The sequence below is a fragment of the Bufo bufo genome, chromosome 1 (genome assembly GCF_905171765.1).
Source record: "Bufo bufo chromosome 1, aBufBuf1.1, whole genome shotgun sequence".
Classification (NCBI taxonomy): domain Eukaryota; kingdom Metazoa; phylum Chordata; class Amphibia; order Anura; family Bufonidae; genus Bufo; species Bufo bufo.
The window spans coordinates 476,039,005-476,057,258 of NC_053389.1; the positions used below are offsets into that span (position 1 = coordinate 476,039,005).

Genomic DNA, 18,254 nt, shown 5'->3' on the forward strand with positions numbered 1-18,254 from the left:
CTCACCCAAAAATGCCTGTCGCAGGTAGTGAATTACATTTATTTAAGAGTGGGTGATTTGCATCAGGAATCTATCTCCTGTTATGTATTGGAGGGTCTGCCTGCTCCATTGGTGTTGGGCTTACCATGGTTAAGCAAACATAACCCTAACATCAACTGGCAAGCGAGACAGATTCTCGATTGGAGTGATTTTTGCATGGTGACCACTAAAACTGTACCCTCGTTCATTTCAGAATTTTCTGAGGTTTTCTCTGAGAGTGGTAATCAGGAGTTGCCTCCGCACCGGGAGTATGACTGTCCTGTCAATCTTATTCCCGGAGCTAAATTGACCAAATCTCGGTTGTATAATCTTTCGGCACCCGAAAAAAAGGCCATGCGAGAGTATATTACTGAGAGTTTGGCAAAGGGACATATTAGACCATCCAAGTCCCCAGTGGCTGCTGGGTTTTTCTTTGTAAAGAAAAAAGATGGTACCATGAGACCATGCCTGGACTTCCGTGAGCTCAATCGTATTACCGTCCGTGATCCTTACCCCCTTCCTTTGATTCCGGATTTGTTTAGTCAGATTGTCGGTGCCAAGGTGTTCTCTAAGTTGGATCTGAGGGGGGCATATAATCTGGTAAGGATCAAGAAGGGGGATGAGTGGAAGACCGCATTTAATACCCCTGAGGGTCATTTTGAAAACCTGGTCATGCCCTTTGGGTTAACCAATGCTTCTGCGGTTTTTCAACACTTTGTCAATGACATCTTTCATCATCTGGTGGGGAGGTTTGTCGCTGTATACCTTGATGACATTTTAATTTATTCGCCTGATATTGAGACTCATCAGGATCATGTGAGACAGGTGTTACAGATCCTAAGAGAGAATAAGTTGTATGCTAAGATGGAAAAGTGTGTATTTGCTGTACAGGAAGTGCAATTTCTGGGTTACCTGCTCTCATCCTCAGGTTTTCATATGGATCCCGATAAGGTCTGTGCCGTGTTGGACTGGGATCAACCCGAAAATCTGAAAGCGCTTATGCGGTTTTTGGGGTTTACCAACTACTACCGTAAATTTATCTTGAACTATTCATCGGTGGTTAAACCTTTAACAGACATGACTAGGAAGGGTGCGGATATTTCTGTCTGGTCTGATGCGGCATTACAGGCCTTTTCTGCTGTGAAAGAATGTTTTGCTTCGGCCCCTATTCTGATGCAACCGGACGTGACTCAGCCATTTATTGTTGAAGTTGACGCGTCCGAGGTAGGGGTAGGAGCAATCTTGTCGCAAGGTCCTTCACCTAGTAAATGGCGCCCATGTGCATTTTTCTCTAAAAAATTCTCTACTGCTGAAAGGAATTATGATGTGGGGAATAGGGAATTTCTGGCCATTAAGTTGGCCTTCGAGGAATGGCGGCATTGGTTGGAAGAAGCAATTCACCCTATTACGGTAATTACGGATCACAAGAATCTGGCCTACATGGAGTCGGTTAAGCGACTGAACCCAAGGCAGGCCAGCTGGTCATTGTTTTTCACCAGATTTAACTTCATCGCCACTTACCGCCCTGGGGCTAAGAACATCAAGGCGGATGCTTTGTTGCGTAGCTTTCCTGGGGGGGGGGGGGTGAGTCTAATGACCCTAGTCCCATTTTATCTGAGGGGGTAGTCATATCCGCTCTTTATCCTGATCTTGAGGCCAGGGTGTTGGAGGCACAGGAGGATGCTCCGGACTCTTGTCCTCTGGGGAAGTTGTTTGTTCCCTCCGAATTACGTCACAAGGTGTTCGAGGAACATCACTGTACGGTGCTTGCTGGGCACCCTGAGAGCAGATAGACTGTCGATCTCATCTCTCGCAGATTTTGGTGGCCGGGGTTGCGTAAGTGTGTTGAGGACTATGTGTCAGCCTGTGGTACCTGTGCACGTGCTAAGGTGACACATATTCGGCCTTCCGGATCTCTGCTTCCATTGCCCATCCCGTCCAGACCTTGGACCCATTTGTCCATGGATTTTATCACCGATTTACCAAATTCTTTGGGAAAAACTGTGATTCTGGTGGTTGTAGATCGTTTTAGTAAAATGGCACACTTTATTGCATTACCTAGTCTACCCAATGCTAAAACTCTTGCACAGGTGTTTGTCGACAACATCGTGAAACTACATGGCATTCCCTCTGATGTGGTGTCCGATAGAGGGACTCAGTTTGTTTCCAGATTCTGGAAAGCGTTCTGTACTCGTCTGGGTGTACAACTGTCCTCTTCGGCTTTTCATCCTCAGTCGAACGGACAGACGGAGCGCACTAATCAGAATCTGGAGACTTACTTGAGATGTTTTGTTTCAGAGAATCAGGAAGAGTGGTCTTCATTTTCGTCGTTAGCTGAGTTTGCTATAAATAACTGTAGTCAGGAATCCACTGATAAGTCGCCGTTTTTTGGGGCATATGGGTTCCATCCACAGTTTGGTACATTTTCTGGTGCCCAAAATTCCGGCATTCCTGAGGAGGAACGATTTTCCTCTTCTTTGTCTTCTATTTGGCGGAAAATCCAAAATAACCTGAAAAAGATGGGCAACAGGTATAAGCGTATGGCTGACAGGAGACGTATCTTCCTCAGGCATTGAAAATCCGTAACGTATTTCATAAATCGCTGCTAAAGAAATGTGTCGAACCTGTTGAGCCGTCCTCCTTGCCTCCCGCTCCTGTCATGGTGGACGGCAATTTAGAATTTCAGATCAGCAGGATTGTGGACTACCGAGTTCTCTGGAGATCCCTCCAGTATCTCGTTCATTGGAGAGGGTATGGATCAGAGGAGAGGATGTGGGTTCCAGCGACCGATGTTAATGCTAGTCATCTGGTGAGAGCATTCCACAGAGCTCATCCTGATAAGGTCGGTCCTGGGTACCCGGAGGTCACCCGTAGAAGGAGGGGGGGGGTACTGTCACATCTGTGACAGGTCCCAGAAGGTCTGAAAGATTATCTACGCATTAGTGATCTGACAGCCTCTTTTGCTTTCACTTTTTCTGTGTGTTGCTGGTATGTCCACACCTCCTGCTCAGGTGTGGATCATGTGACCTTTACCTCGCCCTATTTAGTCTGACTTTTCCCATCATTCCTTGCTTGGGATAGCTTCATTTGGTCTTGGAAGAGCTGGAGTGTGGTTCGTATTGAAGTCCCGTTCATCCTTCATCTTCTGAAGTTAAGTGTTCCGCTTGTCGTGTTTTGTATCCCCCCCCTCCCCCGGTTGTTTACTAGGCCTCAGTGAGACGATAGTTCCTTCACCAGGGAAGGAACAGGTGGTCTCTGCCCTGTCATTATCTTTAGGGCATCTGAGGGTCACCAGGGTTTTCTAGGTTCCCGTGTATGGGTATCTCTACCATCGAGAGGTGCCCATATGGATAGGAGTTAGGGCCAGGAGCAGGGTTTTATAGGTGGGTGACCTTTTCCTTCCCTAGCGGTAAGGCCTAGTGTCTTTCCCCTTCCTTCTTGATTGTCTTTTGTGTTCTCCCCTACTACATCCGTGACACCGGCAGTAGATAGTATTTACACAGCACGATATGCAACTGAGAAATGATGATCTTTTGTGCTGCACAAAAGATACTATTACCCGATGAACGAGCGTTTTGCTCGTTCATCGGGTAATCGGCGGTGCATTTAAACCGCAAGATTATCACTAACGATCGTTAATAGTAACGCTGGTTAGTGATGATCGTTTTAATTGTCGGCCCGTGTAAAGGGTCTATTAGGGTAGGTTCAGACAGAGGATTTTAGATGCTGGATTCAGTGCTGAAAACTGGGCTAAATATGCGCTGAATCCGCCTCCCATTGTTTTCAATGGGAGGCCACAAAGCAGTTCATGCAGACGTGTTTTTTTTCCCTGCTCTGTTTTCAAGACCGCGCCAAGAATGTACAGGTCCATTCTTGACACGGTTAACATGCGGACCCTCACAAAGCTGCAGTGGGAGCCTGCTCGAGGTTTAGCACTATTCAATGGAGCTAAACCTATAGTGGGTCCACATAAAAAACCCATGGCAGAAACTGCAGCACAGCGCAGTGAATTTTGTTGTGGGAAGCGTAAACTAGTGACAGAGATCTTGATTTAAAAACAGGGTAACTTTTTTGTGCCAGTTTTTATTTTATTTTTATCTCTATTGAGTGCGGATATTTGCTGAGTGTGAGAGCACCATAAAACTGGTCATAGATTGTCTTTCCTGGTATTATTCTTTATTGTTTTTTACAGCTATAATACAGTATTCATCAGACAATCTAGTTTGCTTTACATTATGTAGTAGCATATCCACAATTATACATAAATATATACTCCCACCCCTCCCCACTGCTTGTTCCCACAACAATAAAAAAAAAAAGGGGTCTCTTTCTCCTCCCCGCCTTCGCCCCCCCCCCCCCCCCCAACCCCTCATCCCAAGTCATTTTAGCCATTTCTGCCAGAGCCCATAAAATCTAGCTTTTTTTTTTTCTAGATACCAGATGGAATTTCTCTCTGGCAAGCGAGACTCTAGCCTGGTTCTCCCACTCTCTAACCTCAGGGACCGCACTATCTCCCCAATGTGCTACAATGCACCTCCTGGCTTGGAATAAAAGTTTGGATGCTATCTCTCGATACTTAGCAGACTCCATCTCATCCATCCTCCCTAAAATACATGTTTTAAACTCCCAAGGGACTCTAAACCCGTGATATTCTTGTATTCTTTCATGCACCTTCCACCAAAATTCTTTGATCTTCGTGCATGTCCATAGTATATGCACATCATCCACCCCTAACTGCCCGCATTTTTTACAGCTAAATTTCTTGGTTTTATAATATTTAATCAACCTTTTAGGGGAGTAATATAGCCAATATATTATGTTAAATCCTATGGGAGAAATTATTTGAGACCCCGTTTTTGGCCCTTATCACCTTCTCCCAGAATTCCTCCCGTGGAGGCTCCAAGACATTCTGCCATTTATGCATTAGGCAGTTAGCTGCATTTATTTTTTATTTTTGATATAACAAACTTTCATATATCCTGGACACTAGTTTCTTTCCTGTTGTTAGTTTAGAAATATTGGCTATGGGGGGGTGGGAGGGTATCGATTTGTGTTCCCCTACCTAACGACGCCCGTAGAGCTTGGTTCAGTTGTAAGTAGAAGAGACTCATTTTTAAGATCTGAATATGTGACTATATCTCCCTCCTTCCATACCTGTCCCAGTCTAAAAATTCTGTATTTCCACCAGATTTTCTGTTCGATTGACTTAAATTCTATAAGATGCATGTTATCCCACAGTAGGGTGTCTGTGTGTAATCTAGTCTGGGGCCACAGTTCTTTTGCTTCTTTATAGATTTTAGTCCACAGCCCAAATAGCGGTATTTTACTAATTTGCTGCTGTGACAAAATGTCAGCTTCCACCACTTGAAAAATACTACATTTATCCAGTTTTTTTTATTAATACCTACTATCATGTTCTTATATCTTTGTAAATTACTCCATATTATCATATTTCTAATGTGGCCAGAAAGGAAGTATAGTTCCACATCCGGGGCCGATAATCCACCCTCCTTCTCCCGGGTCTGCAATATTTGTGCTCTTATTCGCGTTTTTTTGCCTCGCCATATTAAATCCGCCAGTAAGGAAGTTATTAAAAAAAAAAAACTTTTTAGGGATTATTACCGGCGCATTCCATAAGATATAACTCATGGAGGGTAGAATACACATTTTCACTAGTGAAATACGACCTGCCATTGAAACATATAGTTTTTTCCATACTTCTACTTTCTTCCTAATTTCTTGTATTTTGGGTATTACATTTAACTGGACAAAGTCTTTAGGGTTAGGCGTTATTTGAATTCCTAGATATTTTACGGGTTCGTCTATTTTCTTGATTTCCAATTGGCCCGGTATTAAACCATTCAGGGGATCAATCGGGGTGCATGCCGACTTAGACCAATTTATATTGAGTCCAGCATATTCGCTGTACTCATCAAATATCTCAAAAATCCTAGTAAGTGATCCATGGGAGCCCACAAACAGCATAATGTCGTCTGCATATAGGGCAATTTTTTCTTCATGAGATCCATACCTAAAACCTTCAATATTTTTATCTTGCCTGATCAAATCCGCCAAGGGTTCCATAGCTATAGCAAATAGCAGGGGGGAGAGGGGGCAGCCCTGTCTAACCCCCCTGCCAATAGGTATGCTTTCAGAATGTTCTCCATTCAGGATCACCCTCGATGATATATCAGTATATAATAGCTTAACCCAAGAGACAAATATATCACCAAATCCCATTTTCTTCAGGGTTGCCATTAAAAAAGGGCCAGTATCGAAAGCTTTTGAGGCGTCTATAGTTAGGATCATTCTCTTACCACTATTTGTGGGCTCCACTTGGGTATTCACAAAATACCTCATAATATTTTCAGTTGTGGGTTTGCCCGACATGAATCCCGCCTGGTCCTCATGCACAAGCCCTAGCATTACCCCCCCTCCCCCAAGCCTAGCTGCCAGAATCTTTGCCAGTATTTTATTATCTGTATTGATCAGTGAGATAGGGCGATATGAATCTGATAACATTGGATCTTTCCCGGGCTTTAAGATGAGTGTGATTAAGGCTTCCCTCAAGGAGTCCGGCAATTTACCTGACTCTCTCGATGCTGTCCACATATTTAGTAGTTTCGGAATCATTATTTCTCTGTATTGGGCATACACTTCAAACGGGATACCATCTATGCCTGGCGTCTTATTCTTGGTTATCATTGATAGTATTTTATCCACTTCTTTGGGGTCTATTGGGGTTTCCAAACTTTCCCTTTGTTCTGGAGTTATAGTAGTAATAATTTTTTTTAATAAAATTACTATTTGCGCCATATTTTGCGCTATATATATCCTCAAAATATTCCTTAAATAGTTCTATGTTGGCCATTTGTTCAGTAGTTTTATGTCCTAATTTGTCTACTAAACAGTGAATATAGTTTTTTTTTTTTGGTCTGTGCTGCCACCAGGGCCGCTAACTTTTTACCCGGTATATGTGCGTAGATGTAATTATCCCTCACATAATTTTTCTTTTGTTGTTCAGCCTGCAGAAACATTTCATCTTCCATTTTAATGACTCTATCCATCCATTCTTTGTAATTTGCTTCTACGGGATTTTCAACATATTTTTTTTCATGAAGAAAATGACTGGGCACACCTAAGGATACTTAGTTGCTAATGTTTATTAGATAAAAGGACAATAAATGTAGTAGAATAAATATTATACAATATAAACTTGCGACAGTAAAGTTATGTGGCAACACTTCATATAAAATTCTGTATGTTTGTAGTTGACGTGCGCATTTAATCACTATCGTAATGGAATAGCATCTGTGACTAAAAGCTGCACTTCAGATACAAAATGGAAATAAGTAAATAGATGGAATTAATACATAGAAGACGACCTCGTATAAAAGCAACAATGTATATAAGTGAAATATAATATAACATAGACCAATAAAATTTAGATATAAGTGTTGGTCTTGATAAAAGTAAGAACCGCAAATTGAAGGTAAAAATGCAATATGATATATTCTCCTAAGATATGTGGACTAAAAAGTAGAGATTCACTGTCCTGGAAAAATCATGAAGTTCCAGGTAAGGCAGGTGTCAGTTCAATATATCGAAAACGGACCCTGACAGGACAAAGATGCAGTTTATAGTGAATGGTGTCTTACACCGTAGGTGACTCAGCGGCGTCCCGCTTTCAGTCAGAGAGGGATCCCTTAGAAAGATGGTAAACAAGTTTAGGAACAGTCTTACCGGTTTTTGGAGGTTCCTCACGTGTGGAAGGAGCCTCAGCTGTCTATCGGAACTTTGCTGTTTTCCGCTGTAATCAGGTAGAACCCCCGATAGATGTTTTGGGTCACCTGTTAGTTATTAGTTTGCTGCACGCGGTCCCGCTTGTAACACGCGGTTGCGATGTCGCAGCTCCCGATGAGCAGTTTCAGACCAGCTTTATAAAGACGGTGTAGACTTGTTCCTCAATAGAGTCGGTGTGGTGCACTCACACAAAGTAGAGCTTGGGGGGTCAGACCAGACGCGTTTCGGGGCTAAGATATCCCCTTCTTCAGAAGAAGGGGATATCTTAGCCCCGAAACGCGTCTGGTCTGACCCCCCAAGCTCTACTTGCATTTTGTTGGTGAAATAAAGCATTAAGGATCAAGGCTGGAGAGTGCTGCAGTTTTTCTGTTACAATTGCATCTGGATCTGGGGAAGCTAAGGACTGGCTTCTGACACAGCGAGCACCACCACAGTAAGGAACATTCTATATTTTTCGTAGTGCTGCTGCACATTTTTTCTTTTTTTCCAGTCTGGGGACCCTCATCCAAGGTTTTCAGGTTAATGTTTTCCACCGACCCAAAGAATTCCCCCTCTAGGTCTTGGGATGTGTCCTCTTTTTTTTTCTTGGGGGGGGGGGGGACCTCTGAGTTCTCATATTTGTCAAAAGTTGTTGCTTAGTCCTTTCAGGTTTTTTTGAGCCCTGGGGAAATTGAGGTGTTTAGTTCCAGTTGCCCCCGCCCCTTTTTCCCAACCCCCTGTCTTGCCATCTTATCCTTGCGTAACTGCCCAGATCAAGAGCTGTCCAATAATGAGACGGCCAAGCATTAAATTCCTCCTAGCGTCCCACCAATTAGTGCCCCAATAGCCTAACTTACAGTAAAAGTATTCAGCATTTTACATTGGCACCTTATTTTTTGTGTTCGCGTCCTCCTGCTCACATACAGGTGCCCCTCACTCTAGCCGGCTGTCCACAACCTTTATACAATTATGTATTAGAAGGTGTATTGCTCTGTTAGAAGCAGGCCACTCTCTCTTCATCTATTGGGCTACCCATGTAAGCGGGAGGGGGAGGCTACATTTATATGTGTATAACGGTCCTGCTCACAGTCTGTTCAATACATTTCAAGTTAATATAATAGGTCAATTGGCTAAACTCAAAAATTCAAGCACGTTCATTAGTAGCCTCTATATCGCGGCTCTACAATATTATACGCCAATTAGTCCATAAGTTAATTCATGCTGCGCTGTTAGTATAGTTAATATAGTTAGCTCAAGTAGATTCGGGTTCCAATTCATATAATGGTACTCTGATATTGCTAACCCATTAATATGGTTAGCTCTATTAGCCTGCAGCGAAAAATGTCATCAGAGGCTCCAGAGGCAATAGGAAGCAACAGCTTTTACACCTATATAGTGAGCAGCCAGTTAACCCAAACAGTTCGTTGTAATTAGTGCAATTCAGTCACACAGCCCGTTAACATAGCATGCACCACTGTGCTCCAGACCAGTTACTATGGTTAGTTCCGTTAAGCGTTAAGCAGTCCGAGGTGTCTCCGCCGATCATATAGCATGTCAATTTATGCATTTTATTTTTTGCAAACACAAAGTTAGTTGGGTTAATACATTCCCCGCATATCATTCTTCAGCCCATCCCATCTTAATCTTTTTATAGGCCAATTCCACCATGTCACTTCTCCTTTTATCAATGTGACTCACTCACTCCACCAGGCCTCCCTTCAATTAGCACAGTCCGCTCTGCAGAGTGTGTTTAAGCCTTGGATTTATACGCCATAGATAAAAAAGCCAGTTCTTTCGTTTATGCACCGGCAGCTGTCCCCTGCAGCTTCAAGGCCTTAGCCCAACTATTCAGGGGAGGGGAGAGAGGGGGCAACTCGGGGGGCTATACACAATCCGGAAGCTGGTTTTTCCACTTAACCCCTGTTATTTTCACCCTCTTCCCGTCAACCACAACATCTTGTCCTACCCCTGCTGTCTCGGCTCTTCCCCAAAGTACCCACTGTCCTGCAGGGGGATGGGGTGGGGGCGCCCGGTACTCACACTTGGAGCTGATTTCTTGGCGGTCTTGATCTTCCTTATGTTGGTTAAGTCGCTCTTGCACCAGCAGCCGACCAAAAAAGAAGGTCCATTCAGGCTCCTGTATAGCCAGACCTCTTCGCCTTGAACCGGCTCCTAGTAGCAGGAAGATGGGAGGGGGCAAGAAGGACAGACGCTCCGGAATCTAAATCAGCTGGGCAACAATTCCCCCTCACAGCGTCCAGGCATTGGGGAGTCTGGTAGCGGAGCAGCAGAGCACGGGGAACACTGCAGCAGGGCGGCGAAGTGATGGTCTACAGCTAAGGCCTCCTGCACACGACCGTTTTTTTTCCCCGTTTACTGGCCGTTTTTTCCGGTCCGTATACGGAACCATTCATTTCAATGGTTCCGCAAAAAATACGGAATGTACTCCGTATGCATTCCGTTTCCGTATTTCCGTTCCGTTTAACCCCTTAAGGACCCAGGACGTACCGGTACGCCCTATTTCCCGAGTCCTTAAGGACCCAGGACGTACCGGTACGATCTGACTTAAAATCTGTATTCCGGCGCCCCAGGGGTTAATTGGAACGGGATTTCGGCTGAAATCATTCAGCCGGCATCCCGTAACAATGCAGGGGGGGGTCATTTGACCCCCCCGTATCGGCGATCGCAGCAAACCGCAGGTCAATTCAGACCTGCGGTTTGCTGCGCTTTTTGCAGTTTCTGATCGCCGCGGTCCCTGACCGCGGGGATCAGAAACTTTAGAGTGGCTAAAATAAATATTTTTCACCCCCCCCCCTGCACCCCTGCATGATTTTATGCCGGAGGGTGGTGCGGGGGGGGGGTGTCGCATGCGGTGGGGGCGTTGCGGGAGGCGGGCGGTGCGGCAGGCGGGATCGCGATCCCCCGCCCGCCTCCCCATGAATAATCGTTGGCTTCTAGTGGTTATACCAGGGTGCCAGCACATTGCTGGCACCCTGGTATAAACGGCTGACATCTGTGAAGATGTCAGCCGTTTAACCCTTTCCATACCGCGGTCCGTACGGACCGCTGTATGGAAAAAGTTAACTGTCATCGGTCAGGGAGCTCCCTCCCTCTCCATCGGGGGGCTGCTGTGCCTTTGCAGCCCCCCGATGGAGAGGGAGAGAGCCCCCAGAGAGCCCCCCCTCAGCCCCGTGCTTACCCTTCCCCATCTGCGAAGTTCTGAGCAGACGGGGAGGGTTCCCATGGCAACAGGACGCCTGCTCAGGCGTCCTGCTGTCCATGGTGCTGAACAGATCTATGCTGAAAGCATAGATCTGTTCAGTGTAAGTAAAATACAGTACAGAACAATATATATTGTACTGTACTGTATTATACAGACATCAGACCCACTGGATCTTCAAGAACCAAGTGGGTCTGGGTCACAAAAATGTAAAAAAAAGTGAAAAAAGTTAAGATAAAAAAAAAACATTTTTTACTGAATAAAAATTAAAAAAATAAAATAAAATACACTACACATATTAGGTATCGTCGCGTCCGTAATGACCTGATCTATAAAACGGTCATGTTACTTTCCCCGCACGGTGAACGCCATAAAAATAAAAAAATAAAAACTATGAGAAAATTGAAATTTTGCCCACCTTACTTCCCAAAAAAGGTAATAAAAGTGATCAAAAAAGTTGCATGTACGCCAAAATAGTACCAATCAAACCGTCATCTCATCCCGCAAAAAATCATACCCTACTTAAGATAATCGCCCAAAAACTGAAAAAACTATGGCTCTTAGACTATGGAAACACTAAAACATGATTTTTTTTGTTTCAAAAATGAAATCATTGTGTAAAACTTACATAAATAAAATAAAAAGTATACATATTAGGTATCGCCGCGTCCGTATCGACCGGCTCTATAAAAATATCACATGACCTAACCCCTCAGGTGACCACCGTAAAAAAATAAAAACAAAAACGGTGTAAAAAAAGCCATTTTTTGCCATCTTATGTCACAAAAAGTGTAATAGCGAGCGATCAAAAAGTCATATGCACCCCAAAATAGTGCCAATCAAACCGTCATCTCCTCCCACAAAAAATGAGACCCTACTCAAGATAATCGCCCAAAAACTGAAAAAACTATGGCTCTTAGACTATGGAGACACTAAAACATTTTTTTGGTTTTAAAAATGAAGTTATTGTATAAAACTTACATAAATAAAAAAAATTGTATACATATTAGGTATCGCCGCGTCCGTGACAACCTGCTCTATAAAATTACCACATGATAAAACCTGTCAGATGAATGTTGTAAATAACAAAAAAAAAAAACGTGGCAAAAAAGCTATTTCTTGTTACCTTGCTGCACAAAAAGTGTAATATAGAGCAACCAAAAATCATATGTACCCTAAACTAGTACCAACAATACTGCCACCCTATCCTGTAGTTTCTAAAATGGAGTCACTTTTTTGGAGTTTCTACTCTAGGGGTGCATCAGGGGGCCTTCAAATGGGACATGGTGTCAAAAAAAACAGTCCAGCAAAACCTGCCTTCCAAAAACCGTATGGCATTCCTTTCCTTCTGCGCCCTGCCGTGTGCCCGTACAGCGGTTTACAACCACATATGGGGTGTTTCTGTAAACTACAGAATAAGGGCCATAAATATTGAGTTTTGTTTGGCTGTTAACCCTTGCTTTGTAACTGGAAAAAAAATATTAAAATGGCAAATCTGCCAAAAATGTGAAATTTTGAAATTGTGTCTCTATATTCCATTAAATCTTGTGCAACACCTAAAGGGTTAACAAAGTTTGTAAAATCAGTTTTGAATAGCTTGAGGGGTGTAGTTTCTTAGATGGGGTCACTTTTATGGAATTTCTAATCTAGGGGTGCATCAGGGGGGCTTCAAATGGGACATGGTGTCAAAAAAACAGTCCAGCAAAATCTGGCTTCCAAAAACCAAACCGCGCACCTTTCACTCTACGCCCTACTGTGTGCCCGTACAGTAGTTTACGGCCACATATGGGGTGTTTCTGTAAACGGCAGAGTCAGGGCAATAAAGATACAATCTTGTTTGGCTGTTAACCCTTGCTTTGTTAGTGGAAAAAATGGGTTAAAATTGAAAATTAGGCAAAAAAATGAAATTCTCAAATTTCATCCCCATTTGCCAATAACTCTTGTGCAACACCTAAAGGGTTAACGACGTATGTAAAATCAGTTTTGAATACCTTGAGGGGTGTAGTTTCTTAGATGGGGTCACTTTTAGGGAGTTTCTCCTCTAGGGGTGCATCAGGGGGCTTCAAATGGGACATGGTGTCAAAAAACCAGTCCATAAAAATCAGCCTTCCAAAAACCAAACGGCGCACCTTTCACTCTACGCCCCGCTGTGTGGCCGTACAGTAGTTTACGGCCACATATTGGGTGTTTCTGTAAACGGCAGAGTCAGGGCAATAAAGATACAATCTTGTTTGGCTGTTAACCCTTGCTTTGTTAGTGGAAAAAATGGGTTAAAATGAAAAATTTGACAAAAATATGAAATTCTCAAATTTCCTCCCCATTTGCCAATAACTCTTGTGCAACACCTAAAGGGTTAACAATGTATGCAAAATCAGTTTTGAATACCTTGAGGGGTGTAGTTTCTTAGATGGGGTCATTTTTGGGTGGTTTCTATTATGTAAGCCTCGCAAAGTGACTTCAGACCTGAACTGGTCGCTAAAAATTGAGTTTTTGTAAATTTCTGAAAAATTTCAAGATTTGCATCTAAACTTCTAAGCCTTATAACATCCCCAAAAAATAAAATATCATTCCCAAAACAATTCAAACATGAAGTAGACATATGGGGAATGTAAAGTCATCACAATTTTTTGGGGTATTACTATGTATTACAGAAGTAGAGAAACTGAAACTTTGAAATTTGCAAATTTTTTTCAAATTTTTGGTAAATTAGGTATTTTTTTGTGCAAAAAAAATAATTTTTTTGACTTCATTTTACCAGTGTCATGAAGTACAATATGTGACGAAAAAACAATCTCAGAATGGCCTGGATAAGTCAAAGCGTTTTAAAGTTATGAGCACTTAAAGTGACACTGGTCAGATTTGCAAAAAATGGCCTGGTCCTTAAGGTGAAAATGAGCCCGGTCCTTAAGGGGTTAAAGATAGAACATGTCCTATTATTGTCCGCAAATCACGTTCCGTGGCGCCATTCAAGTCAATGGGTCCGCAAAAAAATTGAACACATACGGAAATGCATCCGTATGTCTTCCGTTTCCGTTCTTTGCGGAACCATCTATTGAAAATGTTATGCCCAGCCCAATTTTATCTATGTAATTACTGTATATGCCATACGGAAAAACGGAACAACAACGGAAACAAAAAACGGAACAACGGATCCGTGAAAAATGGACCGCAAAACACTGAAAAAGCCATACGGTCGTGTGCAGGAGGCCTAAGGCTGCATCGGTGATTCCGCACCCATGCTCCTCCGCACAACCCTGGTCATAGATTGTCTTTAAAGGGACAGTTGGATGATGAGCAGATGGATGTTGTTGAGAGTGCTCCCCACTTTGACTTTCTTGTATAAGCCAGAGCTGCTAACATCTATTGCCCACTTATTGCATGGTCATTCATTTGAAGAGCTGACATGTTTAACGCTTGATTTCAAGAAATGTATGGCCAGTCACAACACCCAGCCAATTCAGCTGGTTTAAAAAGCTGATCCTGCAATGATCACTAGACAGTCTAAAAATACCTTGTAATATAAAAAAAAATACTGTATGTATAGCTTAAACATGTACAGTGGAAAATATGGAAAATTATGCCAGTAGAAGGTATAAAGTCAGACAATATGGAAAAATCAAAGACAGGAATTTTAATGTTGTTTCATGAACTTTATATATATGTTGGTCTTTCTGTAGAAGACTCATTATAATTTTTCCTGCAGGTTTTGGAAATTATTAAAAGCTGTAAGAGTGCTGAAAAGTACACTGAAGATCGGCCCAAGCCACTCATGTCAGTTCCACCGTGTCCTTGTCCACCACCCTGGAGCCATTCCAATGTTCCAGTTGAAAGTGATGAAAACCTGGATAGTTATTTTAGCTGGCCTGAAAGAAAACGAAACGTCATAATCCCATGTGAATCCAGCCAGTCAGAAGTGACATACTTAAGAGGCTCCAGGAAATGTACAAGTGCAGAAAATGTTATATGTACACCAATGCATAGCAGAAATCCATTGCAGATGAGTGACCAACCTTATACAAGCAGGCCGGTAGAGTGTAGCTGCTATCCAGGACCAGACAGCACATCATACTGTGAAGAGTGTCTCACAAATGGTTTTGGCCAAGCAAAATAAATGATGAAAAATTAATGTTAAAGGGGTTGTCCGAGTTATTTTTTTGTTCTTTCTATGTTCCTAACTGGGCAAAAATAACAGCTTTCCAATTCACTTACTTTATCTCCAGTGGCTGGTTTCTCAGATTTCACTGAGGGTCACATGACCTGTGATGTCAGCTTCTCTCCCTGCTCTGATAAACTTTGTTTACAAGCCTGTAAACAAGACGTCACTGTGCTGGCCACGCCCCCCTTCACTGCCGTCTGCTCTCTGCTAGGATTCTTAACCCCTTCAGCTGCACAGACTGGCTAGCAGGCAGTGAGGAGACAATTCTGGGCACAGGAGCTGAAGGACTAGAGAGAGCATTGCACAAGAAGGTAGGGGGAAGATCCTGTGTGTATTAGCAGTGTCATTATACGGCTGGAACTTGTAGTCCTACACATACAACATGCTGCAGAGTCTCCCAGCAGGCAGACATGTCACTCAGGGCAGCTCTTGTATTCACTTCCTTAGCAGTGTCATTATACAGCTGGGACTTGTAGTCCTACACATACAACATGCTGCTGATTCTCCCAGCAGGCAGACATGTCACTCAGGGCAGCACTTGTATTCACTCCCTTAGCAGTGTCATTATACAGCTGGGACTTGTAGTCCTACACATACAACATGCTGCAGTCTCTCCCAGCAGGCAGACATGTCACTCAGGGCAGCACTTATATCCACTCCCTTAGCAGTGTCATTATACAGCTGGGACTTGTAGTCCTACACATACAACATGCTGCAGAGTCTCCTAGCAGGCAGACATGTCACTCAGGGCAGCTCTTGTATTCACTCCCTTAGCAGAGCAGGGGGAGGGGCAGAAATTGTTTTTATTGCATGTAAACAAAGGGCCAGAAAAGAACCAGGGAAATTAGGAAATATATATATATTTTTTGCATAAAACTTGCTTAGCTTAGTTATATATTGCTGCCCATCAGATTTTCTGTGCTATTTTTTTTTTTTCATAACTCGGACAACCCCTTTAAGCACCTCGTAGAATAAGAGATAATACATTACAGCCATTAATACCCACACATTTATATGACAAGTATAATTAGATGTACAAAAGGGTTATCAATCTCATTCCTCTTTTTACCTTCCATGGTCTTATTTAAAACCTTTTTTATCATCTGTACATTACTGAATTGATGACCATTTAGAAGACATCTTAAATCTTATTATGTTGATGACTTTTGTATAATGCATTAAAGGGTTTATGGGAGTAGAATATTGATGCTCTATCTATATATCTATTAATTCATCTGAAGGATAGGTCATCAACATCTGATTGATGGGGTCCAACACCTGACAACGTCACCGATCAGCAGCTGGAAGAGGCCATGGTGCTCCGGTGAGTGCTGCGGCCTCCTTACAACATGCTGAGCACGTCACTGTGACTGATGAACGTGACAACGCTGGTCTATTAAGGGGCCGCAACACTCACCGAAACGCTGCAGCCTCTGCACACAGGTGATCGGCAGAGATGCCGGAAGTTGGAACCCAACCGATCAGATATTTATGACCTATCCTCAAGATAGGGCATCAATATTTTACTCCTCTAACTATGTGTATCCATGATGATATTTATTGCCTATGCCAGTCCACTGTCTATGCTTGAGGTTTAGTGACAAGTATTTCCATATTGGATTATTTTTTTACCTTCTTATACAAATATACTTTATAAAAATAGTTTTGCAGCATATAAGTTATAATAGGCTCTTGATTAATATGTAATTATCTGTATTTCATCTAAGAATAATTGTTTAAGGCGGGTTTACAAGGCCCAGTTGTTGGACCAATTATAACAGGCCTATGTAATTGTGTTGCCGATCACCCGATGAACGACCAAACGCTCATTCTTCACATGAAATGATATTTCATGCAGCACATTAAATTATTGTTTCTTGGTTTGCCGCCCAGAAACAATGAATCTATATGAGGATGAGCAACTGTAGTAGCCATCGCTCGTCCCCATGCAGTGGAGGGATTGCTGCATGCAGGAGTTATTAGGAAGGTAAGGTCCCTTCCTAATAATTGCCTGTTAGGCCTGGCAGTGTGAATGCATCTTTAGAAGTATGCAGCTACATACTGATGAAGTAGGATGTGAATAATCGGTGTAGCATCCATGAGCTCATTGGCAAATACCCATAGCATTTTTAGAAATTGGGCTTCTGGCCAGGTCACATTGACCCAACCAAAAGTGGCAGTGGTGGGCAAAGATTTGGTGTCAAAGGGGTTCTCTAGGAAATAATAATGATGACCTATGCTCCATCAGCGGGGGTCCAAGTCTCCACACCATCACCAATGGTGATTTTTCAGGAAGCCGCGACGCTCACTGGAGCTCTGGTGAGTGCCGTGGCCTCCCGGCAGCTTACTAAATACAGTACAGTACATTGTATAGCAGCTGTGCTTGGTATTGCAGCTCAGACCCATTGACTTGAATGGGGCTGAGCTGTAACTATGCTATGTGACTAATGTACTGTTACGTCTGTCACTGGCCTCTTATAACAGCTGATCGGTGGGGGTCCTTGGTCGCAGACCCCTTCCGATCTGATATTGATGATCTATCTTCAGGACAGGTATTCAATATTTTTTCCCAGATAACCCTTTTAAGAAGGTATAAAAACATATGAAAACTATGCACCTGTTAAGTCGAGGTAGTGAATGTTTACTGTATCTATTATCATTTTTCGTTGGTTCTCTTGGGTCCATTCACACGTCCGTAATTTGGGTCCGCATTCATTCCGCAATTTGCGGACCCATTCACTTTCAATGGGGCTGGAACGGATGCGAATCCTCATTTTCGGGATCCACATCCGTTTTTTCGGGATCCGCAATTCCGTTCCTGAAAAAAATAGAACATGTCCTATTATTGTCCGCAATTGCGGACCAGAAAAGGCATTTTCTATTATAGTGTCTGTGATGTGTGGTCCACAAATTGCGGATGGCACATTGCAGGTGTCCGTGTTTTGCGGATCCGCAAAACACTTACGGACGTGTGAATGGACCCTTAAAGTGAACCTGTCAACATGAAAATGTAGTGTACTCTGCAGGCTTCAGCATAAAGTGCTGTAATCAGGCTCTCAAGGCAATCTATACAATAAA

General features: G+C 43.0%; 1 protein-coding gene across 1 annotated transcript in view; it reads left to right on the forward strand.

Annotated features, from left to right (window-relative positions):
- IRAK3 (interleukin 1 receptor associated kinase 3) overlaps window positions 1-17,922 on the forward strand; it is a 53,383-nt gene extending 35,461 nt beyond the window's left edge. The window contains exons 9-10 of the mRNA XM_040409407.1: window positions 14,724-15,147; window positions 16,143-17,922. Of these exons, the coding sequence (XP_040265341.1) occupies window positions 14,724-15,131 (408 nt within the window). The 3' untranslated portion in view covers window positions 15,132-15,147; window positions 16,143-17,922. The remainder of the gene's footprint in view (window positions 1-14,723; window positions 15,148-16,142) is intronic.
- Window positions 17,923-18,254: the final 332 nt, after the last annotated feature.